A 26112-nucleotide genomic window follows, 5' to 3' on the forward strand; every position below is an offset into this window, starting at 1 on the left:
TAGGGATTTATTTGTGTTGTCGTCCATCCGCCATGGCCTAGGGCTCCGCGGGCTCCGCGGGCAATGTTTTGGGTATCGCGGAGCCGTTTTGTCCAGCGTATTCGTATTTCCAGCGCTGCGTTATGTGCACGGACCACGATGATGGGACCGATCATAAAGGTGCCCGCTGGCGCTATGGCAGCTCCGGGTCAAGCGAGATTTTGTACGGCTTCTTCACCAAGGACCCCCCGTGACCTTGTCGAGCAAAAAGGCTGAGCCAAACGAGAGCGCTGCCAAATATCGCGACTCCAGTCGGCAATCCGTCCAAGGACCGGTTTCTTGCCTCCGTTCGCTTTGGCGTTTGGTTCGAGCACCAGACGCTTCAGGTGCAGCCATGGCACCTAAATTGAAGTCGAAAACTCCGCAGCTCGAGCGCGCCTACGAGTTCGGAGGGCCGTAAGTAGTACTCTTCACCATTTTTCGCCCGTCAAGTTGCATAGCTGCGTCCACAGCTAATGCCACGTCCTCCTAGGCTCGGTGCCACTGCCATCGTCTTTGGCTTGCCAGTCCTTCTCCATACCTTCAATTTCGCCTGCAACGACAAGTCAGGCTGCCCGGCCCCGTCCCTCCTCTACCCCAAGTCTCTCGACCTTGCAACATTGAAGGAAGAAGTCGGCTGGCCTGCTGACGGGATATGGGGTCTTGGGAGCTGGCGCGCATTTGGCTGGACTCTGGCGTACTATGCCTTCAGCGCGATCCTGTACCGCGTTCTTCCGGCGACCTTGACAGAGGGAACCAAGCTGGCGAACGGCGGCCGACTTAAATATCGGTTCAATGGTAAGCACAATGATTTCGTCAGAAGCCCAGATTTAGGATCGGCCTGTCGCTTTTAGGCTAACTTCCGCTCTAGCCTTCAACTCGACCATGTTCACCTTGGCCATCTGCACGGCGGGCACTGTTGCTCAAGGGGCTGAGTTTCCCGTATGGGCGTTTATCTCAGACAATTACATGCAACTCCTGACCTCCAACATTGCCATTGCCTACGCTCTTTCAGTATTCGTCTACGTCCGCAGCTTCAGCGTTAAGCCTGGCAATCCCGAATATCGAGACCTGGCGGCCGGGGGACATTCGGGAAACATCATGTACGACTTTTACATTGGCCGCGAGCTCAACCCTCGCATCACGCTTCCACTCATTGGCGAGATCGATATCAAGGAGTGGATGGAGCTACGGCCTGGGATGCTCGGCTGGATCCTGCTGAACTGCTCATTTATTGCGAAGCAATACCGTCTCTATGGCTACGTCACGGACAGCATTCTCTTCATCACAGCTATCCAGGCGTTCTATGTGCTTGATGGCCAGTTCATGGAACCTGCGATCCTGACCACTATTGACATTACGAACGACGGCTTTGGCTTCATGCTTGCGTTTGGAGATCTCGTGTGGGTGCCATTCATGTACTCTCAGCAGACTCGCTATCTCTCCATGCATCCAAAGACGCTCGGCGTGCTGGGCATTGCCGTAGTTGGTGCCGTCCTGGCCACTGGGTTTAGCATCTTCCGGCTGTCCAATAGCCAGAAAGATACCTTCCGGACCAACCCCAACGACCCGCGCGTCGCCCACCTCAAGTACATCGAGACCAAGGCCGGCACTCGGTTGTTGGTTTCCGGCTGGTGGGGCGTTGCCCGTCACATCAACTACCTGGGCGATTGGATCCAGGCTTGGCCATACAGCCTTCCAACTGGCCTCGCCGGATACACCATCCTGTCTGCCGGCAGCAATGCGCCCGGTGCCCTCAAGCTAGTCGACGGCCGCGAGGTAGTTCCAGGTGCCGCCGAGGGATGGGGAATGTTATTCACGTACTTCTACGTTGTCTACTTTGCGGTCCTGCTCATCCATCGCCACGGCCGAGACGACGAGAAGTGCGAGAGAAAGTACGGTGAGGATTGGGAGAAGTACAAGAAGATTGTGCCATGGAGGATCGTACCGTACATCTACTAAGTGCGATACAGCACTTGGGGATGCATCGGTCGAATGGGTGGTTGTAGATAATGAGGTAGTTGCAGATAATGAGGTAGTTTGTAGAGTAGTGGCAGGCAAACTTGGAGTCGTGGTAAACCCTTGTTTTGTGAAAGTTTGCAGAGTGGAACTTGCAAGGTAGCACACAGTTGCTTAATGGGATAATCCCCATATTAATGGAAACGTTGCACCTTATCTAGTATACTTATTTTAATGCAAATAGTAAGGGCAATTTAATGCCTGCTAGATTGCGGACTTGCAGCGTTCGACGCATCGCGGTTTTGATGAAGCGAAGTGTGGACTCTGTCGCCAACTCCCAGTGTGCTCGGACTCTGAAACTTGAGGCTCTTTGCCCACGCTTTTCCGCTTTGTGCCGCGAAAGGACTGATGCTGATGTTAGGGGCCTTGTAATTTGAGCCTGTTTCGGAAGGCGGCGAGGGGCAAAGTGCAGAGAAGGCCTGTGGCACGTGACAAGACGAACGAAATTGTGGAGCCAAAAAGAAATAACAACACCCCAAAAAAAACCGACTCCAGCGTGGAACACGCCGCCGCCTCTCATCTCCATTTCGCGCTGGAACCTCCAAATCTCACCACCAACCACCTTCGATCAACCAGCACATAGCGAATAATGGCCGACTCGAACATTCAGTGAGCATTTTATATGCATGCGCAAGCTATTTCTAATCACTTGGCTAACCATTTGCGACAGGACTCTTCTGCAGAAGCCTCGCAATGAGTGCACGTACGTCCCTCTCTGCCCCGTCGTCCTGCTACTCGCTTATCGAACCGATGCTCATGTCAGGTCTCGGAGGAGCGGTTGCTAACGTGTTATCCCAACTGCAGGGAGTATGAGATCGCCCAGCTGGTAGGCAGCCCCGCCGACTCGGCTGCCCTGTCTCGTGAGAGACGTTGACCGCTTACCTGATCTGATCCTTGGCGAACAGGAAAACTGGGAGATGAGCCATGGCCCTCTTTCAATCCTCCAGACTGCCGTTCGCAGCCACACGCAGGTTTTGATCAGCATTCGCTCAAACCGCAAGCTGTGAGCCCGTCCTGGTCCCTGGTGCTCGGCAGACTGGACTAGACCTTGGCTGCTAATGGTGGTTGATATCGCTTCTAGGCTCGCGCGCGTCAAGGCTTTCGATCGACACTGCAATATGTACGTGTGGGATTCTTTGTGGGAAATGAGAAGTGTCGCGTTGCTATCTCTCTATATCCAGGTTTCGCTAACTTTGCTCGTGATCTAGGGTCCTCGAGAACGTGGTACGTCCACGGCAGGAGCCCCAGCCCTTCTAACAGACGATCAGCTGACTCTTTGCTGCAATAGAAAGAGATGTGGACCGAGACACCAAACTACCAAGGCAAGAAGGGAAGACCTGTAAACAAAGATCGGTTCATCAGCAAGATGTGAGTACATGAAACCATCGATGCCTATATCAATCAACCTGTCATTTTCTAACTGCCTGCTCAGGTTTCTTCGTGGCGACAGTGTTATCATTGTTCTTCTCAGCTAAATCAGCCTTTGTTTCTGGAGTAAGCGTAGCTTAAGTGGAAGCTAGCTTAAATTCTAGAGCTTGCTTAGTTCTTACAGCTAAGCTTAATATATGTTGTTAGTGATCAATTTCATATAACTTGACGCTGTTGCACTCAAATGAGAAGTCGAGATTAGAATCGCTTGAGGAACACAGCGATTCATAATGTTAGTAACATCACTTCTACGAGCGACATCTTACAGCTAAGCGCGAGACTCTCGATTGCGGAAGAAAAGCATGTTTTTTAAAGCTACTTGGAAGACTACTTAGGCACCACCCAGACAAAGAAATACCACAGCAGATCCCTAGACGCGTCCTTGACATGAATGGACAGTGCGGACAGCAAGGCCATGAGGCCGAGGTGGATAAACGGACTCGTAACGGCTCGGCGCTCGCGCAGCAGGCCAAGCTGCCCGTTGTCTGGGCGCAATAAGCGAAGCACTTCATCAACACACGAGATCACATCAATACACAGGGCCAGGCCCTTGAAAATGTCTAAATCGTACTTGACAGCGACCCGAGGACCATCAGCATGACGACCCTCGTGACAAAGGTAATTGCCAGAAGACTCATTAACCAGATGCTGTAAAGCCTCACCCGTAGCGGAGATACCGTCGAACTCATGATCTGGCGTTCTGATTTATGAGTCTTTTTGGTGGTATGGAGCTGAGGCTGGGTCGGACCCCGAGACGCGCGTGAACTACGCCGCATTCTCGGCTTTGCGCGCCCTCTACCCCGATTGATACCTCCATCACGTGCGTTCCCTACCTACGCATGACACTGTCAAGACAGCTCCCCTCACCGACTTGCATTTTCTGTGCTGCAGCGCGGCCCAGCTGCCATCTGTCCCATCCCTCCCTCCTAAATCATGCCGGCCGGTCTGTGCAGCCGCTGCCTGCAGTCCAACCTCCTCCTCTGTCTGGAAGACGGCTACCAGGCGGAGGTGGAGGTTGTCGCACGTGGCGCCGAAGCAGGATGTCGTTTCTGTGGCCTGTTGATGCGCCACCTGGTCGAGCCGCTGGAAACTGCCACGCTCCGAAACGTGGCCGACCAGAAGCTCTGGATCCATCTCTTTGCGCCGGGACTATCGCAGCGTGGCTGCAGAACCAGGCAATTGCACCCTCCGTACTGGTGTTGTAAATAGAGCGATGCTAATGTGTGTCAAGCCAGTGCTGCCGCCGCTAATCGCGATGTCCTAGGACGCAGTTTTGGTTCTGATCTGGCTGCCGAGGACTACTACTCTGCGATCCGAAGCTGGCTTGATGAATGCAGCGCCCACAGTGCCTTTAAGGAAGCGATCTCGGGTGATTCTGGCAACGTCGAGCACGCGGCGCCCCTTCCGACTCGTTGTATGGAGGTCTTGAATGGAGGGCTGGACGCTGTGCTGCGGGAGACAGGCCAGTTACGAGGCACCTACGTGATCTTGAGCCACCGATGATGGAACGGCGATACAGAGAGCTCCAGGATGACCACGGCCAATGTCGACGAGCGCATGCGGCCAGAGGGCCTAAGGCTCGGCCGGCTGCCCCGTGTCTTCCGTGACGCCTTCCGGATCGCCGCCAAGCTTAGCATCCGCTACGTCTGGATCGACTCGCTGTGCATCGTCCAGGCCGGCGACCAGGGCCGGGACTGGAAGTCGTAGGCTAGGTAGGAAAGCTTTGGCTCAAGAGGATACGACCACCAACCGGCTCACCCTCCTTGAAAATGGTCGGCAGCAAGTTGAACGCCAGAATGTCATTACCGTCGGCCGAGTCCCTGAATTTGAGCATTGTTGGCTTGATACTGATAGCAAAGTGCGTGAAATTGTAGATTTTTGCTCCTAGATGACGTTGACAGGCGAGCCTAACGAGACAAAGACTCGGTTTGAAGCCGTCGAGGGCGAGATTACCGGCCTCGAGGTAAACGATACGGCCCGAGGCAACCGCATTAGAGCCGCTAAGGGCGAGCTCCTTAGTCTCAGGGAAGCTAACACAGGGGTGAAGGCTCGTGTTGACGCGATCCAGGGCGACCTTCTTCATATCAAATTCAATCAGGCCCTGGAGACCCAATAATTCGAACCTCGAGCAAACCAACCCCGGGCTGGAGGCGCTGGAAAACTTGATGCGTGACGTGGTGAAACGCGTCGAGAAAATCGAGAAGGGAAGTGGCGGTGTTGGTGGCGATGACGACATGCCAAAGGGGGATATGCGAACTCCAATAACGCACGATGAGATGGCGCTACACTCCGCTGCAGCTTCATCGTCTCCTACGTTCCAGCCGGCTACTTCGAAGCGCGTCATCTCCGAGAGCTCGGCGGCGTCCGCTTCGGGATCCGGTAGTAACAAGCGCATCCAGCTGGACGAGAGTATAAACGATTCGCTTGTTACATATCATACGTATAAAGGTGTTGGTTGGCTCTTGACTATCCGCGCTCTGGCTAATATGATGGCTGTCCCTTCGGTGGCGGACTTACTATCGCTTCTAGACGGCATAGACTGCCGTACTGAAGCGGATCTTGGTCGTCTCACGCAGTTTACACGGGGCTGCGTTTCCATCGATGTGAGCCTCTGGGCGCACACCCACAACTCGACCGAGGCATCATTCTTTGTCAAAGTTGGCGGCGCTTTTCAAAATACCCTTCACATTAGAGCCAGGAAGCATCTTGACATACAGGCTACGAAAGCAGCCGCCCCCGGATGAGCGGTATGTGAAGCGCCATAACATTCTTGAGTGCGTCATCACAGGCAAGGAAACGCTCACACAAAACCCGAACAGTCCATGGGCAATTGGGAAGAGGAGAAGGTGCCACCGCAATACGCCGTTGCGCTGGGCGAAGTCTATATGGTTCAAAAGTCACTGGACAAGCGTAGCGTCCCGGATAAGGTGACGTCCACCAGCTACTTACTCCTCATGAATATCGGGTCCTCGCGCATGTCTGTCTGGATGATATACCGATACGAGCAAGCCGAACCCCGCAGCAAGGTTGCCTGCGACGAACTATCCTTTTAGAAGGAGAAAAGCCGCAATGTCTCCATGGGGGGCGAGTTTAACACGGTTCTCTTGCTGCTCGAGGCAAAGGACTGGAAGGGTTCCATCTCAAAAAACTATGAAACGACCTGCCAGGTGAGAAAAAGGCCCATGCTCAAACTCCTGTTCACGCGCCCCATCCGCGAAGGGCTTGAAGAGGCTATGGCATCTGGCTGGGAGGAGCCGTAGGGTGCGGATATTAAGTCGGCACTTGCATGCACCCACGGGGCTGAGGGTGTGTCTATCCCGGTCGATGAGCTGGAATAAGGGGTCTATAATGTACATGTACCCAATAATTAATTCCGACAATCTTGGATTGTTGGCTGGGTTACCAACACGTGGTGCTGAAATTCACAACCTGTCGAGATTGCTGATTTGGAAACACCCGAGCCAAGCCCGGGGAATCGGAACTGGCAAGGGTTTCACGTAGCACGACGAGACTTTTGTTCCCGGAGACTCGGGATCCAGGCCAGGGCCATTGGCAACTTGCAAAGGAAGCTCGCAAACAAGGAAGACTAACTCGTCACAACGTTACGTGCGCGCCCGAGTCGGCCTCAAGTCGCACGAACAGCTCCACGACGAACCCACAGGACTGTGGATGTAACTCTTGGGCCAGTCTAAAAAAGAGTGGAAAATGTAACAATGACCCATTGGCACGCCAATTGAACAGTGCTAAGCCGAATTCCCCGCCATGCGAATTCTCTGCCATGCGGAGAAAAAGAAGGCGGCATCATGGGATCGACAGAAAACGAGGAAGAAGGGCCGACATTTTTAGGCCTTACGTCTAGTCTCCGGACTAAGGACCTCCAAAGCCAAGCCCTGAATGAGGGAGACGACCCGCAGTGGGAAGCCAGCTTTGGGGCGGGGAAAGCTTGGTTCGGGGTGGCACAAAGCGGGCGGGGGTTGTGTGGTGCGGGGAAGGCGTCAACAGGGAAGCGGAAGAGGCGCTTGGTCTTTGCTGGCATGGGAGCTCCAAGCTCTCCATTTTTTTACTTCCGTCCCATTCCTCAACTTCAGTTCCAAAGCAAACCGTCTGATGATTGTACGCTCTCTCTTTAACGGGAAGCGCTTTCTGTCATTTTCAGTGGTGCTTCATCAGCAGAAAGGCCCAGGACGGAAGGTCGAGGGAGGGCGAGGGCCGTTTTTATATTACGAGTCGTCAACTCTCGACGCGCCAAGACTGCGGGTAACTCGGGGTAGGATCCTCCCAAATGCCGAGCTACAGGCTAGGGAGATTTCTCATGATTCCGATCGGCAGGATTTCTGTCTCGTTCTGGAAGCAGCAGCGATGGGGAGATTCCTCGTGCTTTTCTCTCTGCATGCGGACGTTCCAAATTCCACCCATTCGGTGCAATCGGACAAGCGTTGCAAAAAGCCGTCTAGGGCTTTTTTTTTTTTTTTCCTTCTATATGTGTGTTTGGGTTGGGGATGGGCCGTTCTGCGAAACGGGTGAGTCGAGTTCATCCAAACAAAAGTTGGAGATGCCCTTTCCGCTCCACAGCTTGATCACACCTTCCGATTTTCGTCTGTGTTCCTGGGTCACGCACATGACGGTGGGAAGGAACGAATGCACCCCGCAGGCAACGGCCCATTAAATAAAAGTTTGCTGATTGTGACGGACGATCTTGCTGCAGAGTTTGAAGGCAGCAAAGCTTACGGTGCAGGACAATGAAAGCTTGCTCCTTTCCTCGGCACCTGCACTTTCAGGTATTTTGTTCATACAGCCTCAACGGCATCGTTCAACGGCAACTCCAGCCCCCTGCCCCCGATCGCCTTTCGGCATGGCGGCCGGGACTGCCCTTTTCGCCCAATGACGGGCTTTTCAGGCATATTCGAGCTTCTCCGCAGTCCGCTCGAGCGAGGGTAGGTTCTGGGTCATCTGCGAGATGACCTCAGCGAGGAATCCCTGCCTGTATCCTCTTGACGCCTTCCCACCCGACCGCTGTCGTATTTGGCAAACCTTGGGCCAGCGATCGGCCCTTTTCTGACGGCATGGACCATTCACCAGCATGTGTACCACGAACTATGGCAGGTCCCTCAAGGATAGCGCTGGATTCGCTGTTTTCGAGCCCACTATTCTATTGCCCGCCTACTGTGGCCCGTTGACGCTGCAACTCTGTGGTGAACTTATTGCAACATGGCCATTCGCCTCATTGCCTAGATGCCCTCCTCATCCGGTCTCAAGTTGGAACTTCCACCGCCTGATTGTGCACGTGCATGTATGTATGTACAGTGGGTGGCAAAAAGTTTGAATCCAGCACTAAGTACCATGTAAGCCGCTAGCCGTATACGCGGTACAAAATTTGGATTCAAACTTTTTGCCGCCCACTGTACATTGTTCACCAGCCATGGGCAGCAGTGTAGGGTCCCGATGCAATGTACCTCGTGCGAGCTGCCAGTCCCGGTTGCTCCCCAAGATCCAATTCACCGAGAGGTGAACCCGATCCTCCCAGAACCCACAAAATGAGGTAAACATACCAAATATTATCCCAACTTATATATTGCCCCCCGCACAACTTTATTTGACTCGTCCCGACCCTGCCTTCCTGGACTGCCTCGCTTCCCACGCCACTCCATATTTCTCGCTACTGCATCTCCCCGTGCAGATTTGACGAGACGAAAAGAAGAACACGGGAAAACGGCACCTCGTTTCGGGCAGCCATGAAGACTAGCACCGCGCTTGCTCTCCTCGCGGCCAGCGGTCCTGTCACGGCATCTGTCGTCCGACCAGCAGCTGAGCAGGTAATTATTCTAAGCAATCTCACGGCTATTTCCCATGACTGCACGTCTCAAAGTTCTGCCGAGTCCATATCATCGTTCCTCTGCCTTCGTTCTGAACTTCTTGGGTCCTGCAGCCTGCTGGCACGATGACATCAGAGCTTTACCCGCTGCACAGTTTCCTTTTTATCCGTACTGTTGAACCTTTTTTCCCCTTTGACATTGCATTCCCGGTGGATCAAAATGCAGCTCAGATATGCATTCCTCAGCCTCCCGACAGTGCTTGCAGCAAGAGCCTCACTCGCTAACGCCGGAAACAGCTCGCAAAGAGGGCCCTTGCCACGTCAGATCCATATTATCCCTCGCCATGGATGGACCCCGCAGCCGATGGCTGGGAAGATGCTTATGCCAAAGCCAAAGCATTCGTCTCCCAGCTTACCTTACTGGAGAAGGTTAATCTGACAACCGGCGTTGGGTAAGCAGCCCCGGTGGAGAATTTGCAACTCTACATGTCTCTACGGTAGCAACTTCATCGCTACAGTGGCTAATACCCTGTATAGTTGGGCGGCAGAGCAATGTGTAGGCCAAACTGGCGCCATTCCTAGGCTCGGCCTGCGGAGCATGTGTATGCGTATGTACTTTCTGTCATCTATTCCTGACCATAGAGCCGTTCAAGCCTTCCAAGCCCTGCCTTTGGGCAACTACAGATACTGCCCTAAATAAAAGCTAATTCTCGTGCAGAGGACTCTCCTCTTGGTATCCGCGGCACCGACTACAATTCAGTCTTTCCCTCTGGCCAGACTGCTGCTGCTACATTTGACAGAACTCTGCTGTTTAAGCGTGGCAATGCCATGGGACAGGAGGCAAAAGGGAAAGGCGTTACCGTCCTCCTCGGTCCCGTGGCCGGGCCTCTGGGTCGCATGCCCGAGGCCGGCCGAAACTGGGAAGGGTTTTCTCCGGACCCGGTTCTCACTGGCATTGGAATTTCCGAAACGATCAAAGGTGTTCAACAAGCCGGTGTGGTGGCTTGTGCGAAGCACTTTATCGGCAACGAGCAAGGTGGGTGACAGAATGGCTACATTGGACCAGAGTGAGCCCAAGTGCTAACACTACCCCAGAACACTTCCGACAGACTGGAGAGGCCCAGGGATATGGGTATGACATCAAGGAAACGCTATCCTCCAACATCGACGACAAGACGATGCATGAGCTCTACCTCTGGCCCTTTCAAGACGCCGTGCGCGCCGGAGTAGGATCCTTCATGTGCTCCTACCAGCAGGTCAACAACTCGTACAGCTGTCAGAACTCGAAGCTTCTCAACGACCTCCTGAAGAACGAGCTTGGATTCCAAGGTTTCGTCATGAGCGACTGGCAGGCACAGCATACCGGAGCTGCCAGCGCCGTCGCTGGCCTTGATATGACAATGCCCGGAGACACCGAGTTCAACACGGGCATCAGCTTTTGGGGCACAAACCTCACGCTGGGTGTCCTAAACGGAACCGTTCCCGCGTGGCGCATCGATGACATGGCTATGCGCATCATGGCTGCTTTCTTTAAGGTCGGCCAGACGGTAAATCAAGACCCCATCAACTTCTCCTTCTGGACCAGCGACACGTACGGACCCATTCACTGGGCTGCGAACAAGGATGTTCAGCAGATCAATTTCCACGTCGACGTCCAGGGTGGCCACGGTAGCCTGATCCGGGAAATTGCCGCCAAAGGAACTGTTCTCCTCAAGAACTCAGGCTCACTCCCCCTCAAGAAGCCCAAGTTCATTGCCGTGATTGGCGACGACGCCGGTCCAAACCCTCTTGGACCTAATGCCTGCAGTGATCGCGGATGTGATAATGGCACAGCCGGCATTGGCTGGGGCTCAGGAACAGCCAACTATCCGTATCTCGTCACACCGGATGCTGCAATTCAGGCCCAAGCAGTCAAGGATGGGTCTCGATACGAGAGTATCTTGACTAACTACGCCAACTCCCAGACCAGAGCTCTGGTGTCCCAAGATAACGTGACGGCCATCGTCTTTGTTAACGCCGATTCTGGAGAAGGCTATATTAACGTGGATGGAAATGAGGGCGACCGAAAGAACCTGACACTCTGGAAGAACGGGGATGATCTCATAAAAAACGTCTCGAGTTTTTGTGCAAACACAATTGTTGTCATCCATTCCCCTGGCCCTGTCCTCTTAACTGAATGGTACGACAGCCCCAACGTCACGGCTATCCTCTGGGCAGGGTTCCCGGGGCAGGAGTCGGGCAACTCCATTACCGACGTTCTTTACGGAAAGGTCAACCCTAGTGGCCGCTCTCCTTTCTCCTGGGGTGCAACTCGCGACAGTTTTGGCACGGATGTTTTGTACGAACCAAATAACGGCAATGACGCGCCACAGCAAGATTTTTCAGAGGGCGTTTTCATTGACTATCGCCACTTTGACAAGGCGAATTCCGCTCTGACATACGAGTTTGGCTACGGGCTCAGCTACACCACTTTCCAGTACAGCAACCTCAAGGTCCGAAAGTCGAATGCCGGCGCTTACCAGCCTACAACTGGCACGACAGCTCCGGCGCCGACCTTTGGCAACTTCTCGACGAATCTGAACGACTACGTCTTCCCTAGCAACGAGTTTCCCTACGTCTACGAGTACATCTACCCGTACCTCAACACATCAGATGCCAAGGCGGCCTCGGCAGATCCGAACTATGGTCAAAGCGCTGATCAATTCCTCCCGCCGCATGCCACTGACGGCTCGGCGCAGCCGCTCCTCCGGTCAGCTGGCAAGAGCGAGCCAGGCGGTAACCGCCAGCTGTTCAACGTCTTGTATACTGTCACGGCGGATATCAAGAACACGGGTTCGGTCGTCGGCGACGAGGTACCGCAGCTGTACGTGGCCCTCGGTGGGCCCGATGATCCGAAAGTCGTGCTTCGAGACTTTGATCGCCTTCGAATTGACCCCGGAAAGACGGCCCAGTTCCGTGCGACACTCACGCGCCGCGACCTGAGCAATTGGGACACGACGGTGCAGGACTGGGTTATTAGCAGTTATCCCAAGACGGTGTATGTGGGGCGCAGTAGCAGGAAGCTGGACCTGACTGCGACGCTGTCGTGAGGGTTTTTGATGAACGAACGAATGGCGCAAAAGATAGCAGCTCTCAACTGGGCAGTGATAGATGATTCATTCACAAATATATTTAATGTTGGTACTTGGTAATGATATTTTCTAATTCGAGTCTTTTGGTTATTTCGCTTTGGAAGGTGTATGTTGTTCGCGTGCCCTAATTTTGAGTTGCCGTCGTGCAGTCGACATGCTATTGGAATACATGTGCCGTGGTCGAGACTGCCGAATTGTGATTTCTCCGTGTTCCCTGCGAGAGCCACCGGGGCTAGCCGATCAGATTCCTCGCTCGGACCACGATCTTGGACCTCGACCAACAAGCCTGGGACCCACCACTTCACTAATGAAGTCACTAGGTCTTGATAAATACACCGCATCCTCCCCTGCTTGCTTACTTTTCAACTTCCTCCTCCTTCCTCCCTTCTTCTCTATCCTAGTTCCGAGCTGTACTTCAGCCAATAGGACGCTCTGCAACTGCACGTAGCCGGCGTGACTACGTGTCGCCGCCCTTAGCTTGTTTCTAAAGGTCTCTCCCCTCATCGCGATGTCCGCCCGACCTTCCCTCGTAACGGTGTCACGGCCCCACTGGGGCACAACCACTCCCACTCCTACTACTGGAGGAACTGCTCTAGTGTAACAGGAGACGCAAACCGCAAACGGTTCGCCTAAAGAGCCTTAAGGAACGAAGCTGGACAATACGGGAAATTTTCAACCTAAAGGAAACGTTTTTATTTACTTAAGTGGCGTAGTCTAGTGCTGTTTTTAGGAACACACAGCTAGGCAACATGGCGCAGGGAGCCCTATCTCTGTGGCTGAGATTGTTGATAGCACTACTATTCCAAGCTATCCTTTTACTTATAAGGATGGCATAGCCACTTTTATCCACCTACCAGAACCAATTCTTTAAGGCGACCCGTCGAATACAGATATTCTTTAGGAGTTTGCTTGGGTACAGGATCAGATACGTACTTAGTATCTGTCGAAATAAATTTGAAGCTTATATATAACGTTCATGATATGCGAGTTAGCCATGATAAGCGAGTTGGCCACCTCAACGAGATTTGGTGGGGCACAAGCAAAAAGATGTTGGTAAATTGTTAGTGATCTTATCAATTTCTTATCGCATTTGGCTGCGCACGCTACCCGGTCTCGTTAAGGTGGCTAACTTGCTTATCATGGCTAACTCGCTTATCAAATACGTTATAAAGATTCAATTTCATACTACCTTTGAAGGTAGAACGACTATAACAATTTTAAAAACGAAGCTGAAATTCTTAAGTATCTTTCAAGCTAAGCTTAAGTTTATACTAAATGTCACGGCACGGCCGAACTATGGTCCGTGCCAACCACAAAACCACGGCCTGTAGGAACCGCAGGCTTCTTCCTTTCCTTTTCCTTTCTTTAGTTTGGTTATTTACGAATTCAGTCATTTCTTACTTGCAGCCTTGACTCTCGTTTATGCCTGCCTTCACACTAAACCGAGACAGCAATAATACGTCGTTAAACTCTGCTTGGCACATGGCTTATAAGTATATACAAGTGAAAGTATGTGGAGCAGCTGCTAAGGATACTTGTCACCAACTCCCCTGGCACTGGGCGCAGCGCGCCCTAGTGGGGCACCGGGATCGGGAGCGGGGTAGTGGGGCCTAAGGCCTCTACACGCTAGCGGGCCCGAGGGCATACGGGGAGCAGTTCGGGCCTGGCCCGAACTGAGGAAACATCACCTTCGGGCCTGCCCTCATTGGCCAGCCATAGATAGATATATACGACGACCGTGGCACCGGTCTTAGATAGTTCTTGCTTGGTTCTCTAAGTAAGCAATACACATTCACTGCACTCATATGCTTTGAGTGGCATTCCGATTTGACTGTATTAACCGTGCAATAGGAGCTTGCCCTTTGTTCTATCTTCATAATTACCAACCCCAGCATCCTGTGGAGCCCGTGCTCCCTTACAGACAGACGACCCTAACAGTCGAGTGGTTTGTAATACATTCCTAGTCTTGGTATTCGCATCGGCGCCGGCCTCGAGAAGCTGTTGTACGACCGTATCGTGGCCGTTCTTAGAAGCCTGGTGAAGGGGCGTCCAGATACCACCGTCCGTGATATTCGCATCGGCGCCGGCCTCGAGAAGCCGTTGTACGACCGTATCGTGGCCGTTCTCAGAAGCCTGGTGAAGCGGCGTCCAGCTACCACCGTCCGTGATATTCGTGTCACGGTCGCCACAGGGCTCATGTGACAGGATTGATTCTATTGGCTGCATTGTGCTTAGGGTGTGGCCTGTGCGCACTGAGCACTACCTATTTCTCCGCGCCCTGCGCGGACCCGGCGATAGATTCCTTTCTCTTCCTTAGCTTTAAATCCACATTCGTTGCTGCCTTCAACCATTGACATCCCTACTGCGTAAGGCGGGCCGTCACAATTCGCATCGGCGCCGGCCTCGAGAAGCCGCTGTATGACCGTATCGTGGCCGTTCTTAGAAGCCTGGTAAAGCGGCGTTAAGTTATCCTTATCCTTGGCATTCGCATCTACGCCGGCCTCTAGAAGATGTAGTACGATCGAATCGCGGCCGTATATAGAAGCTATATGAAGCGGCGTCCAGCCATCGTTAGCCTTAGTATTCTTATCGGCGTCGGCCTCGAGAAGCTGCTGTAAGACTGTATAATAGCGGTTTTTAGAAGCCGAGTGGAGCGGCGTCCAGCCTTGCTTATCCTTAGTATTCGTATCGGCGCCGGCCTTAAGAAGCTGCTGCACGATATTACAAACCACTCGACTGTTAGGGTCGTCTGTCTGTAAGGGAGCACGGGCTCCACAGAATGCTGGGGTGGTAATTATGAAGATAGAACAAAGGGCAAGCTCCTATCGCACGGGTAATTCAGTCAAATCGGAATGCCACTCAAAGTGTATGAGTGCAGTGAATGTGTATTGCTTGCTTGAAGAACCAAGCAAGAACTATCTAAGACCGTGGCTACGGTCGTCATATATATCTATTTAAGGCGGACCAATCAGAGTCCTTCTCCAAAAGTTAGAGCGATCACTGCGATCAGTCCACACTGATCGCACTGATCACACTGACCGCTTCCTGACTGGTTGACCGTCCTGCCAGTGGTGGTCAGTCGGGCCTTGGCGGCCCGTCGTGACTGACCACCTCCTGGTTGGCTGCACCAGCCCCTAGGTGGGTCTACCCCACCTGGCTGCCCCAGCCAATCTGCAGGGGGGCTCAAGGCGCCTCCTGCACACCTGTGCCAGGATCGTAACACACGACCTTATTGTGGCTTTTTTCAGAAGCCCAGTGAAGCTGAGTCCAGCCATCCCTATATTACAAACCGCTCAACTGTTAGGGTCGTCTGTCTGTAAGGGAGCACGGGCTCCACAGGATGCTGGGGTTGGTAATTATGAAGATAGAACAAAGGGCAAGCTCTTATCGCACGGGTAATACAGTCAAATCGGAATGCCACTCAAAGTATATGAGTGCAGTGAATGTGTATTGCTTGCTTGGAGAGCCAAGCAAGAACTATCCAAGACCGTGAACACGGTCATCGTATATACCTAACTGTATAACCAATCAGAGTTCTTCCCTTACAGTGCTCAGTGCCTCCGGGGCGCTCAGTCTTCCAAGACGACTGAGCTCACAATGGTAGCTGAGCACTTCCCCAATTGGCTGCCCTTCCTGCTCAGTGGGTCTTCTTAATCTTGGCGGCCGAATGCACTGAGCGCCGCCTGATTGGCCGCACCGAGCTCCTGCGGGGCCCGGCCCGCCCGTTTGTGCTGCCCAATCAGCAATCGGCTTCCAGCGCCCCCTGCAGACTTGAGCCAGGATCGTAACACCCTATCCTTAGCATCCGCATCGGCGCCGGCCTTAAGAAGCCGCTGTACGACCGTATCGTAGCCGTTCCTAGAAGCCTGGTAAAGCGGCGTCCAGCCATCCTTAGTCTTAGTATCCGCATGGGCGCCGGCCTTGAGAAGCTGCTGTACGACCGTATCGTAGCCGTTTTTAGAAGCCCGGTGAAGTAGCGTCCAGCCGTAGTCGTCCTTAGTATTCATATCGGCGCCGGCCTCGAGAAGCTGCTGTACGATCGTATCGTGGCCATTTTCAAAAGCTAGATAAAGCGGCGGGAAGCCATCATTATCCTTAGTATTCGTATCGGCGCCGGCCTCGAGAAGCTGCTGTATAACCGTATTATGGCACTCCCTAGAAGCTTCGTGAAGCGGCGTCCAGCCATCCTTATCCTTAGCATTCGCATCGGCGCCGGCCTCAAGAAGCTGCTGTACGACCGTATCGTGGCCCTTCTCAGAAGCCCAGTGAAGCGGCGTCAAGCTATTCTCGTTCTTGGTATTCACATCGGCGCCAGCCTTGAGAAGCCGCTGTACGACCGTATCGTGGCCGTATATAGAAGCCCAGTGAAGCGGCGTCGAGCCATCCTCTTCCTCAGCATTCGCATCGGCGCTGGTCTCGAGAAGCTGCTGCACGACCGTGTCTTGTCCAAAATAGGACGCAACTATTACTGGTGTAAAATTCCGTGGTCTTGCTCCTGTTGTAAGCATTTGATAGATTTCAAACCATGCTAAAGAAGCTGGTCGTTGTGGATTGAGATGGGATAGCACCTTCTTGGTTGCCTTCTCGATCGTCCAATCTCCGCCATTCCAATCACCTTTGCGGAAGTGTTCAGCCCAGTACTGGGATGAATAACCCAGAAGCGTGCGCTTTGCGATGTACTGGTGTCGTTCTTGTTGACTTGCTTGAAGAGTCTTGAGGTTAATGTCCGACCATGACAGCCGCCACATGCAGATTTCGGCAAGGATACGATTGGATTCTCCCGGATGAAGCGAGAACTTCCATTGTAGCTTCGGGCCACTTAAAGGAGATCCTAGCAGCTCTAGTGATAGCGACGGCACTAGAAATTCGCGGGCCGTTTGATGGAGCAAGTAGATTTTCGAATCGACCACCACTACGAAAAGTCCACAATGCTGCCTGATGTTTTCGCGGAATCGTGTCTCTGGGACCAGCTCCAGATCGCCGAATGACCGATGTTTAGGACCTATCGCCAAAGCTAGGTCCATCTCCTGCAGAGTTAGCGGTCTCGCTGCTGCGACGATGATATGGAGGATCTTTCTAGCGCGCCCAATATCTGGACTCTTTGACAAGATGTTGTCGTATGCTGCATCAACCGTTTCCGGAATCGTATTGGCTATCGACCGAATATCTTCTGCTCTGTCGATAATGCTCCTGTTTATGATGTCGAAGATGAGATACACCCAGAGGTAGGTGTGGTTTGGAACCCGCGTAAGTTCCTCTCTCAGAACGTTCTGCTGCTCTTCGGTAAGCTCTAGCTTTCTACCATCGTCCGCTATTCTGTTTCTAACCACCAAGTCAATCTCGCGAGAAATCTTGCTTGCTTCTTCCGCGCTTTCCCCACTTAAGTGAATCATTGGTAGTTTGCGTTCTAGATGCTGGGAGAATTCTCTTCTAATACCCCAGTAGGGCCGGCTGGTCAAGAGGAACTTCAAGACTGGAGTGCGAGCCGTCGTGTGAGAGTGGAAATTTGAGATAGGATCGATAAGCTGATTGCGCCTCGAGTCCTCGCATTCGTCGAGCGCATCGATGATGCAGACAATCTCGCCCGTCTCGTGGCCAATCGCGGCAGCCATAAACAAATCCCGGAGGTCACGGAAGGACGTTGAAGGCTTTTTTTCGCCCTTTTCTACCCATTTGTCCTCCTCGAGCTTTCTCAGGATTTGGTCTGAGAAACAGCCGGGACGCTGTTTGAAGATTTGACGCAAGATATAGCACAGAGCAGTAGTCGAAGATTTCTGGTCATCGAAGCCGTCCTTGAAGAAGTAGCAGGTCGTTCTTGTATCCGTGCTCCGCAGAAAGTCATCCGCCAAGTACCTGGCCAATACCGACTTTCCGCAGCCAGGGTCCGCAGATACCCATAGCAAGCTAGCTGCGTTGCTTTGCTGCCAATTTCGGAACAGCGGATGGCTATAAACCATTCTCATGTCCCTTCGACTCGTGGCGGATTTACGTCCTTGCGACCCCTATAGCGACAGGAATAGAGCCTTTCGAGCCACTCTACCTTCTTCTCTTCTTGGACAAGTCCAGGCGAGGTAGCATCGGGGATTTTTTGCGAACTGGAGCGTATCTCGTCAAGAACGGCACTGCTAATGGTTAGGAACCTTCGTGTTCGGAATTGAGGGGTAGAACATACGTTATCTTGCCAATCCACCGTTTAAGATCGTCAACGGAGTTGTATTCCTCCGGTGGAAACTCAAGCCCCCCCGGAAGACCTTGCGGGGAGACAGGGGCGTCGAAGGACGCCCCTTTCGTCAGACTCTCCCGAAATCTGGTGCCATCTCTTGTAATTTCTTCGGCTGCCGCTTCCGCTTCATCTCTACCCCAAACCCCGCTTGCGCGCTTCTTCAGTCTGTCCTCCATGTACGCCAAGCTGAGCGCATAACAAATAGCGTTACCATGCGCCGTGTCCACCACAATCTCATCCTGGCGTGTAAGAAATTGACCCTTGTACAAGAGCGGGTGTGCAAGCTTGTTGTACAGGTCCTCCGCGATGGTCGTGACCTGTATCTCGAACATCACACCATAAAACCGAGAAAGGGCCGCGCATTTCCCGTTTTGTAAGCTGACGCGATAATTGCGAGTCTGGTAGGCACCAAACTGTGCTTTCTAGAATCGGCCGACCTCACGGCTAGGGAGGAAAATAACTAGCTCCTCTTTCTTCTAAAAACTTTCCTCGACGAAACAGATGACTCTCTCCATGTCGTCAGCGAATTCCAGTATGACCCTGAGTCCGACGAGGTCATGAATTTTGCGGAATATGTCGGAGAGGCTCTCGAACCGCTGTTGCTTTGCTTCCAGAGTGCCTCCTCGCGCCGATCGAGTGACTTTTTGATTGAAGCAACCTCCTTAGTTCTGCTTTTGACTTGGCAATAGATAGCGTTGCGCTTGAGAGCGTCTTTGCAAAACTCTTCCAATCTCTCCTTCATGGTGTCGTATTCGTCCTGTAGTTTGGGCCAGATGTCGTTGACGAAGGTGCTTTTGGGATCTGGGCTAACAGCCTCCTGAGTCATCTGATTGATTTTCGCCCGCAGTGATTGATCAGGAGCATCAATTTCGCCTGCTTGGGCCGGAGCTGGCGAGTATGAATCCATGGTAATCGGCTAAACAAAGTGCCGATTGTGGGGTAATGAAGCTCGCATAACCACCTGTACCGGCGGTGCAAATTGAGAGGAAGCAGAGAATGCGGTAGGAGAGGGTGCGAATAGCAGTGTTGAAGTTACGATGGGGCCTTATGTCAAAAGATGACGGGCTCGTAGGTGATCGTAACAGTATAGTAGATGGTTGGAAAGGTGCTGAGAAGCAAGAGGCTCCTGGAGCGACGGCGTGGGAATTTTTGACCAGGCAGCTCTCCCACCGTTGCATTGGGCGTCAAGCCGGTGCTGCGATTTCTGCAGTCATCTGTATCTATTGGCTGGCACGAGCCAATCACGATGCAGTACGATGAAATTCGGGGCTGTGCTGGGTTTTAGTCACTGCTGTGCTACACAACACCTAATGGTTGGCCAGTAAAGAGGGATTTTGCGAGGCGGCCGAGGGCGGAGAACTGCACAGCAGCCTCAACTGGTATGGTGTGAGAGTGGTTAACCGTGCAATTGGCCACGTCTGCACCACATACGGCATTTTGATAAGGCGTATTAGCATCAATATTTAGGCACTGAAAAGTTTAAGCCAGAGCTATAAGTTAAAGCTTTGAGTTCTCACACTTGAATCACCTCTCTGCACAGATTGCAAATCTTGAACAATCTTTTACGCACTCATCCCCTCCTTTCAAGTCAACATCCCCAAACCGGTCCAAAAGACGTAGTATGAATTATGAAAAGCCGTCGTACAGACATTTCGTCCAGTCTCGATGCCAAACCAACCCTTGCATCATTGGATTAGCGGAACATATAGGATGTGGACCTGGGACAGCCAGTACAATCGTTACTCTCGACTACCCTCAGAGCGGACCCCCGGCTCCAATTCCTCTTACGATAGCCGAGGCTAATTTGGCCGAGCTCATCTATGCCACCTCTACAATTCATGGGCGGATTCTGATCGTAGAGAACATTCGACCCCATCTGATCAGTCTTCTAGGTAAGATCTTGGATATTGATCCGGTCTTTTTTGCCGGCCACATCACCACCGACTTCAAGGACATTGAGAAAGCCCCGCCACCTCAGTCTCTCGCGTTGTTTCCGTCTCAGATTGCTGAGAGGGGCTACCTTCATCTCCATTATCAGCAGGTATTGGATTTGGGAAGCGTAGATCCGTTCCGATCTTCTTCGTACAGCCTAAAATCGGACTCTAACGTCCCGCGAAACATCAGACGCCTACCCCATCTATCGGAACGACAGGTTGCTCTTGCCCGAGCGTGCTGTTCTGTTCTCGTGAAAAAGATCAAGGGCTCATGGATTTGTAAGCCCTCTTCGATCGTTACTATACGTATTGACCTCGTCATTAACATCAATAGGCCTAATCCTGGTTGACCCTGCCGTCAAGACGGTTATTGAGACACTACGTTCAGGCGACCGGAAAGCATACCCAAGTATGCCCTTGCATGGGGGTTTCGAAGACTTTGTACAATCGGCGTCTTTCGCATCCTTTACATCTGTCACCACCGATCCCTCATAGGATAAGGAGTCGATACTCAGCAGCTTAATCCACTACTTCCGCAACCAGGCCCCTGGGTTCGCAGCATCTGAACCTGGCATCTTAAGCCTTGGTTACTACCCAATACGCATCGTCTTAGCTGAGTGGATCCTCTACACGCACCTAATGAGCCGCTACTTCAAATACTACGAATACACTCTGCACGGCACCGAGAACCGATTGCATGACAGCGACATCGTTGACCTCTAGCGTTGGCGGCGTCGGAGTATTCAGAGCCAACACAAACTGATTCTTCTTTCCGAGTTCGTCGACTACTGGTTGCCGCAGGAAGCCGACAAGCAGCCGTAGAATCTGATACGGAAGGATATCAAGCACGTGTTGTCACAGATAGAGCATTATCACCGCTCGCTCGAGCACATGATCCCAGTGGCAACATCGATGGTGCAGCTGCTCGACTCAGCCTAGACCGAGGTAGGTAAGGTATGCAAAAAAGGGGGGGATGACGTCCTTCGCGCCAGTCCTCCTAGAACCACATAGTTAGAATACCTCTAGGCGTAGAGCTTTCGCAGCGCGATTTTATTACTGTTGCAGGATCCAACACCCAGCCCCAGCCTTCTCTTTTCCCCCGTTCCCTGGCAGCGCATCCTGAAGTTCCCGTCAGCGTGAGACATGGTCTCCTCTGCCAAGCGAGGAAAACGCGCGCATGTCGTGTCGTACATGCATATGCCGCTAGTAATTCTGCACCTTGGGCGCTTCAAATTCCATTTTCCTCCTTTGGCCAAGGCTCATGCGGGCTTTCGGGTGTGGATTCCCGGCTGAAAGTGGCATAGGTGGTTTGACCATGTAGTTTGTGATGCACGTACCAGGAAGAACGAAACACGGCCAGCCCCGGCCACGGAGAGTGAGAGAGGAAAAAATACCGAAGCAAGGCGTTCTGTCTCATTGAACACGATGTACGGAGTATTAACGCTGAAACTACAAAACGTGACTAGTAGTCCAGCCTGTGCTGGAAGTAAATAACCCCAGAACGAAGAATCTTGACAGGCTCGAGGTCGTCTCCGCCGTTCCCGACCCGTCGCAAGACGGGCCAAAGAAGCCGTCCACCACCGTCTTCCACAGCAGATGTCGCAAGATCAAGTACGAGCTGCGCATCTGCGAAAACTGCCCTCCCGCCTCACCAAGGTGCTGCACTGGAAGCTGATCTCCACTTGTCGTGATCTTCATGTTGCTGGCGAGGCATATGAGCACAATGGTTGTGTTGATACCGTCGAACCTGCGAATGGCGTCGTCATCCGCCATTGGGGCCAAGTATCGTGCATTGTCACGCACTTTAGTTCCAGCCCGTCCATCTTCTTCTGCTGGCCGTCAGCTGGCCGTCAACCTTCTTGTTCAGGTCGTCGATCTCACGGTCCAGAATCTTATTCCTGGTCCGTTCGTGGGCCGACTGCTGCTGCACCTCGTCAAGGCTCTTCTCCTTGGCCGTGAGTATATTACTGACAGCATTCTCATTCTCACGCTTCTGTAGCTGCACGTCGTTTTTCAGCCCCCGGTGTTGTTCCTCTGCTACTTTCCGCTGCTGCTTGAGGCTCCACCGTCCCTCTAACATCATGTCGAGTCCCGTCGCAGAGTCACAAGCCACAGCAAGGACCTTCTGCCCACGGCCAGCATATACAGCAGAAGGTGCCGTCAAAGATCTCGTATGCGCTGACCACCAATGGTAGCATGCAATTCGGCTATGACATCGAGGCTGGGTCCGAGACCGTCATGAACACCAAGATGAAGCTCCTTGAGAACGAAGAGAGCAAGAGCAAAACCGTTCGCGCAGTACGAGTTGCCTTTCCGACTAGTCGGTCTCTAATGTTCTGGAATGGAATATATCCTTTGCGTCTGAGCTCGAAGCTTGCGTAATCTACACCTTGAAGCTCGCACAGGCTCAAGGGGTGGATCGCTTAATGACAGGGGGGGGGGGGGGGGCAATTGTCCCGGCCACGCCTCCATTTCCCTAGTTTCATCTCCAACTTGACACTTCAGCAGCCTCCAGGTGTGAAAAGAAAGATATGGCCGAGAATGTCAACTCGAGTATCTATGCGAGGCACGGCGATGTATGAAAGGTGATGAATTGCTTGGGGAAGCTAAAATCTATCGGTCCGCAGGCGGGAAATCTATGCATGGATAGGGTGGATCCGCAGGGGCCATTTAGTGGACCCGGCTGGGCCAGGTTTTGGCCTGTGCCCAGCACAGCATCTTGTTCAGGTACCTTGGGTTGTTGAAAGTTGCTCCGGGGGTCTGGGAAGTAACAGGAAGAGTCTCGGTAGCACAAGCCTGCCCGGCCTTACAGTCCACAAAAACACCGACAACAGACACATACGACCATAGGCACTAGAGAACTCGGGATCCCGTCCGCTCTCCCATAGATAAACTAGCGACCGCCAGATTAGTAGTTGGGTCGGTGACGACCAGCGAATCCCTGGTGTTGTATGTTTCTTTTTTTTTTTGCCGTTTTTCTGTTCAAGCGTTTGTTTCCTTCGGCTTCGTTGAGTCGCTGCCCTTCTAGAACCCCGAGATCGACCACCTACTTACCAGTCGTGCCTAGAGAGACAAGACACAGCCAACTTTAGAGAACCACAGGAAAATGCTCAATACGGCCTGCACCATGTTACACCTATAATACCCCATGCCGATCAAGTTCGAGTACGCGTGGCCAGCGGCACACGACGGAGCCGTAGACGCGCTGGCAGTCGGGGCACGTGCCGGGAGCGAAAAAGTCCCACGACTTGCGTATGGGCGAGCAGAGGAATAGGTTGACAAAGATGGCGGTGATGTAGATCAGCGTGCTGGCCGCCATGAGCCGCGTGTACTAGAAGAACCAGTTGCGCGTCCCCATCGGCACGAACACGTTCCCCCACTTTATCAGGATATCGTTCTTGGCCAGCAGTGTGGTCGCGAAGTAGATGGGCGGATAGGCGTAGACGACCTAGATGAGTTGTCGGTATGGCCCATAAGTGCGCGAGTAAATGACGGGGTGAAACCAACCTTGGCTGCAAAGAGAGAGGTCCGCACTTGGATATTGAATTAATCGACGAAGAAGCCGACTCTCAGCATGAGCGACATGATCCCCCACATCAGGCTAAAGTAAAACGTGAATGCTGCCACACCTAGGTCTAATGAATGACGTGCTAATATCAGTAAAAAGCGCAATTCAAGTGAATCAGAAATGAAAAACGCATAGTCCTCAACCTCCTACCCAGCCTAGCTCGCCTTGTCAGCTTTTACAAGTGGCGGCGCAGACACGAAAAAGAGGTCATGTCAGCGTCGTGGATGGCCGATTGGCGCCGCTGCAAAGTCTTCGACTCTCGTCTTGGCAGACGCTGACTACCTCCCCTTATCGTGCTCTTATTTAGCCTAGTATCTAAATAGGCGCATTCGCATTTGGAAGGTTGAGCGTTAGATGGGCTGATGAACATTACAGTTCACTGTAGACCTGCAAAGCGTAGGGAGGAGAGAGTGAACCCAAATAGGTATTGAGATGACTCTGGTGCTATCTTCTCTCTGGTAAAGGAGAACAGGAAATAAATAAAAGAAAAGACTCCCATCAGCATGATATCTCGGTATGATAGGACTTTATCACTTCATCTGGTCCTAGGGAGGGCAATAGTTCAGAGAAGTTTCCCCCAGAGCAAACCATTGATCCCACGAACCCAGCCAGCTCCTCGTCTCAAGGCCCCGTAGTGCGCGGTATCAGCAGCCGTGGTCGTCAAAACAAAGACCTACCAAGGTAATTAAACATCGTGAAAAGCTATCAGGTACAACGGAATCACGGACTCACCTCAGTATCGTGCACCAGTATTCGCGGCCTATCTCTGAGGATACTTGCAGCGAGGTTTGTTACAACGGTATATAAGCGTTGGCTTCATGGTGCCTCCGGATCCGGGTAACGTGCGCCACACGCAAATACATGGGCTATCCCCGGGTCCCTCGCTGCTGCTTCGTTTCTTATTGCTCACTTGCCCTCCAACTGTCGAGGTCGCGGCCTCAGCCGTGTTGTAGGAAAGGTTATCCATGATTGGTGCAGTCGTGACTACCGAGCAGTCAACAAAGTTAGAGAATGTGAGCGTGTGAGCTAGTTGGAAGAACTCACTTTGATGTCGATGCTCCCAAAGTTGTCAACTTGCAGTATAAAACTTAAAGCTAATGATGAGCTCTCGAAGAGGCTTGTTGATAGACACGCGCTGCTTGATTCCTCTTATCCAGTTGCAAATCTAAGGATTAATAGTGAGGAAACTGTTCGGTTTATAACTCCGACGATTGATCCATGATATCAGCTTCAAAATTTTCTTCAACAGGGCATACAGAACCCCAAGCGCTGTTACGAGGTTTTCTGAACCTGAGGCAGACAACAGCCTGCGCAGAACAAAGGGCGAGTAGCCTAAGACCATCCACGTCCGACAGCCAGCGAAGAGATAGCGCGAACTGAAACAGGAGAGTAGGCGGAATCTCTCCTTTTCTTTTCTTTGCAAGTCCAGCTGACCCTTTTCAGGGCTCTGTGCGCATCGGAAGACGCCAATCGATTGTGATGACTTCCAACATAATGACTGGTCACTTTTCTTTCCTACGTCATCATTGAAACCAAACAAAGGGAATACGCAAGAAACAGAGAGTTGGTAGAAACGCCGTTTTCAATTGCCACACCTTGGCCCAGGTCGCCATCTCCGATTTACGATTGCGACACCACTTTTGTGCCAAAGCTACATACACCAGTCTTAATAGTTGGAGACTAGAATCGAGCCCCATATTAGTTTCTCGAAAGCAAGGCCATGGTGAATGTGGCAATCATACAAAACAAAGAAAGGCCGAAACCAGTTATCGGCACAGATAACGCTCAGCTGTTACAGGGAAGCCAATCAACATCCCAGCAACATAGCCACCTGAGCCCTTAGGCTGGAGCCCGGATATCACCGCAGCCAGAGGTAAGGATGGCTGCGGCCATACCTTCAGCCGCTTGGTATGCCAAAGAGCAATCACTTGGATGGAAGACAAAGTCTCGATTCTTCATTGTTGGGGGACTTTCAGCTG

The 26112-nt window shown here is 52.5% G+C and overlaps 11 protein-coding genes across 11 annotated transcripts; 5 read left to right on the top strand and 6 right to left on the bottom strand.

Moving 5' to 3' along the window:
- Positions 1 to 494: 494 nt before the first annotated feature.
- B0T26DRAFT_645577 (delta(14)-sterol reductase like protein) lies at positions 495 to 1980 on the top strand (the record flags this gene model as incomplete). The annotated part of the gene is made up of 2 exons (XM_060437737.1): positions 495 to 816; positions 890 to 1980. 2 exons carry the CDS (start codon positions 495 to 497, stop codon positions 1978 to 1980), a joined length of 1413 nt encoding a protein of 470 aa, XP_060297245.1.
- A 566-nt stretch (positions 1981 to 2546) lies between these two features.
- Positions 2547 to 3613, top strand: B0T26DRAFT_331711 (uncharacterized protein). Its single transcript, XM_060434412.1, has 8 exons — positions 2547 to 2646; positions 2708 to 2740; positions 2842 to 2863; positions 2943 to 3040; positions 3119 to 3157; positions 3246 to 3261; positions 3326 to 3405; positions 3470 to 3613. The coding sequence occupies exons 1-8, from the start codon at positions 2627 to 2629 to the stop codon at positions 3510 to 3512; spliced, it is 351 nt and encodes a 116-aa protein (XP_060297246.1). The 5' UTR covers positions 2547 to 2626; the 3' UTR covers positions 3513 to 3613.
- A 179-nt stretch (positions 3614 to 3792) lies between these two features.
- Positions 3793 to 4924, bottom strand: B0T26DRAFT_778567 (uncharacterized protein; the record flags this gene model as incomplete). Its single annotated transcript, XM_060446649.1, has 3 exons — positions 4333 to 4924; positions 4037 to 4157; positions 3793 to 3950 (listed from the first exon to the last, which is right to left on the bottom strand). The coding sequence occupies exons 1-3, from the start codon at positions 4597 to 4599 to the stop codon at positions 3793 to 3795; spliced, it is 546 nt and encodes a 181-aa protein (XP_060297247.1). The 5' UTR covers positions 4600 to 4924.
- B0T26DRAFT_331817 (uncharacterized protein) lies at positions 4925 to 6038 on the bottom strand. The gene has a single exon (XM_060434414.1). It carries the CDS (start codon positions 5858 to 5860, stop codon positions 5174 to 5176), a length of 687 nt encoding a protein of 228 aa, XP_060297248.1. The 5' UTR covers positions 5861 to 6038; the 3' UTR covers positions 4925 to 5173.
- Positions 6039 to 6562, top strand: B0T26DRAFT_331813 (uncharacterized protein). Its single transcript, XM_060434413.1, has 2 exons — positions 6039 to 6212; positions 6285 to 6562. The coding sequence occupies exon 2, from the start codon at positions 6288 to 6290 to the stop codon at positions 6516 to 6518; it is 231 nt and encodes a 76-aa protein (XP_060297249.1). The 5' UTR covers positions 6039 to 6212; positions 6285 to 6287; the 3' UTR covers positions 6519 to 6562.
- A 2345-nt stretch (positions 6563 to 8907) lies between these two features.
- Positions 8908 to 12466, top strand: B0T26DRAFT_856115 (glycoside hydrolase family 3 protein). The gene is made up of 5 exons (XM_060447690.1): positions 8908 to 9278; positions 9575 to 9729; positions 9815 to 9885; positions 9996 to 10313; positions 10373 to 12466. Exons 1-5 carry the CDS (start codon positions 9198 to 9200, stop codon positions 12364 to 12366), a joined length of 2619 nt encoding a protein of 872 aa, XP_060297250.1. The 5' UTR covers positions 8908 to 9197; the 3' UTR covers positions 12367 to 12466.
- Positions 12467 to 16490: 4024 nt separating this feature from the next.
- B0T26DRAFT_623124 (ankyrin repeat protein) lies at positions 16491 to 16790 on the bottom strand (the record flags this gene model as incomplete). The annotated part of the gene is made up of 1 exon (XM_060436110.1): positions 16491 to 16790. A coding segment is annotated over one exon (300 nt), but the record flags the coding sequence as incomplete, so codon positions are not given.
- B0T26DRAFT_331853 (uncharacterized protein) lies at positions 16560 to 18632 on the bottom strand. The gene is made up of 3 exons (XM_060434416.1): positions 18581 to 18632; positions 16977 to 18530; positions 16560 to 16896 (listed from the first exon to the last, which is right to left on the bottom strand). Exons 2-3 carry the CDS (start codon positions 18369 to 18371, stop codon positions 16801 to 16803), a joined length of 1491 nt encoding a protein of 496 aa, XP_060297252.1. The 5' UTR covers positions 18372 to 18530; positions 18581 to 18632; the 3' UTR covers positions 16560 to 16800.
- Positions 18633 to 19049: 417 nt separating this feature from the next.
- On the bottom strand, positions 19050 to 19729 carry B0T26DRAFT_331851 (uncharacterized protein). The gene has a single exon (XM_060434415.1). It carries the CDS (start codon positions 19536 to 19538, stop codon positions 19092 to 19094), a length of 447 nt encoding a protein of 148 aa, XP_060297253.1. The 5' UTR covers positions 19539 to 19729; the 3' UTR covers positions 19050 to 19091.
- Positions 19730 to 20267: 538 nt separating this feature from the next.
- On the top strand, positions 20268 to 21730 carry B0T26DRAFT_778571 (uncharacterized protein; the record flags this gene model as incomplete). Its single annotated transcript, XM_060446650.1, has 2 exons — positions 20268 to 20844; positions 20900 to 21730. Coding segments are annotated over 2 exons (738 nt in total), but the record flags the coding sequence as incomplete, so codon positions are not given.
- Positions 21731 to 22014: 284 nt separating this feature from the next.
- B0T26DRAFT_676626 (uncharacterized protein) lies at positions 22015 to 25100 on the bottom strand (the record flags this gene model as incomplete). Its single annotated transcript, XM_060439997.1, has 9 exons — positions 22015 to 22312; positions 22369 to 22408; positions 22447 to 22638; positions 23408 to 23458; positions 23616 to 23628; positions 23753 to 23896; positions 23936 to 24013; positions 24738 to 24806; positions 25044 to 25100. 9 exons carry the CDS (start codon positions 25098 to 25100, stop codon positions 22015 to 22017), a joined length of 942 nt encoding a protein of 313 aa, XP_060297255.1.
- Between the last annotated feature and the right edge of the window lie 1012 nt (positions 25101 to 26112).

The sequence above is a fragment of the Lasiosphaeria miniovina genome (assembly GCF_030549165.1).
Source record: "Lasiosphaeria miniovina strain SMH2392-1A chromosome Unknown B0T26scaffold_4, whole genome shotgun sequence".
Lineage (NCBI taxonomy): Eukaryota > Fungi > Ascomycota > Sordariomycetes > Sordariales > Lasiosphaeriaceae > Lasiosphaeria > Lasiosphaeria miniovina.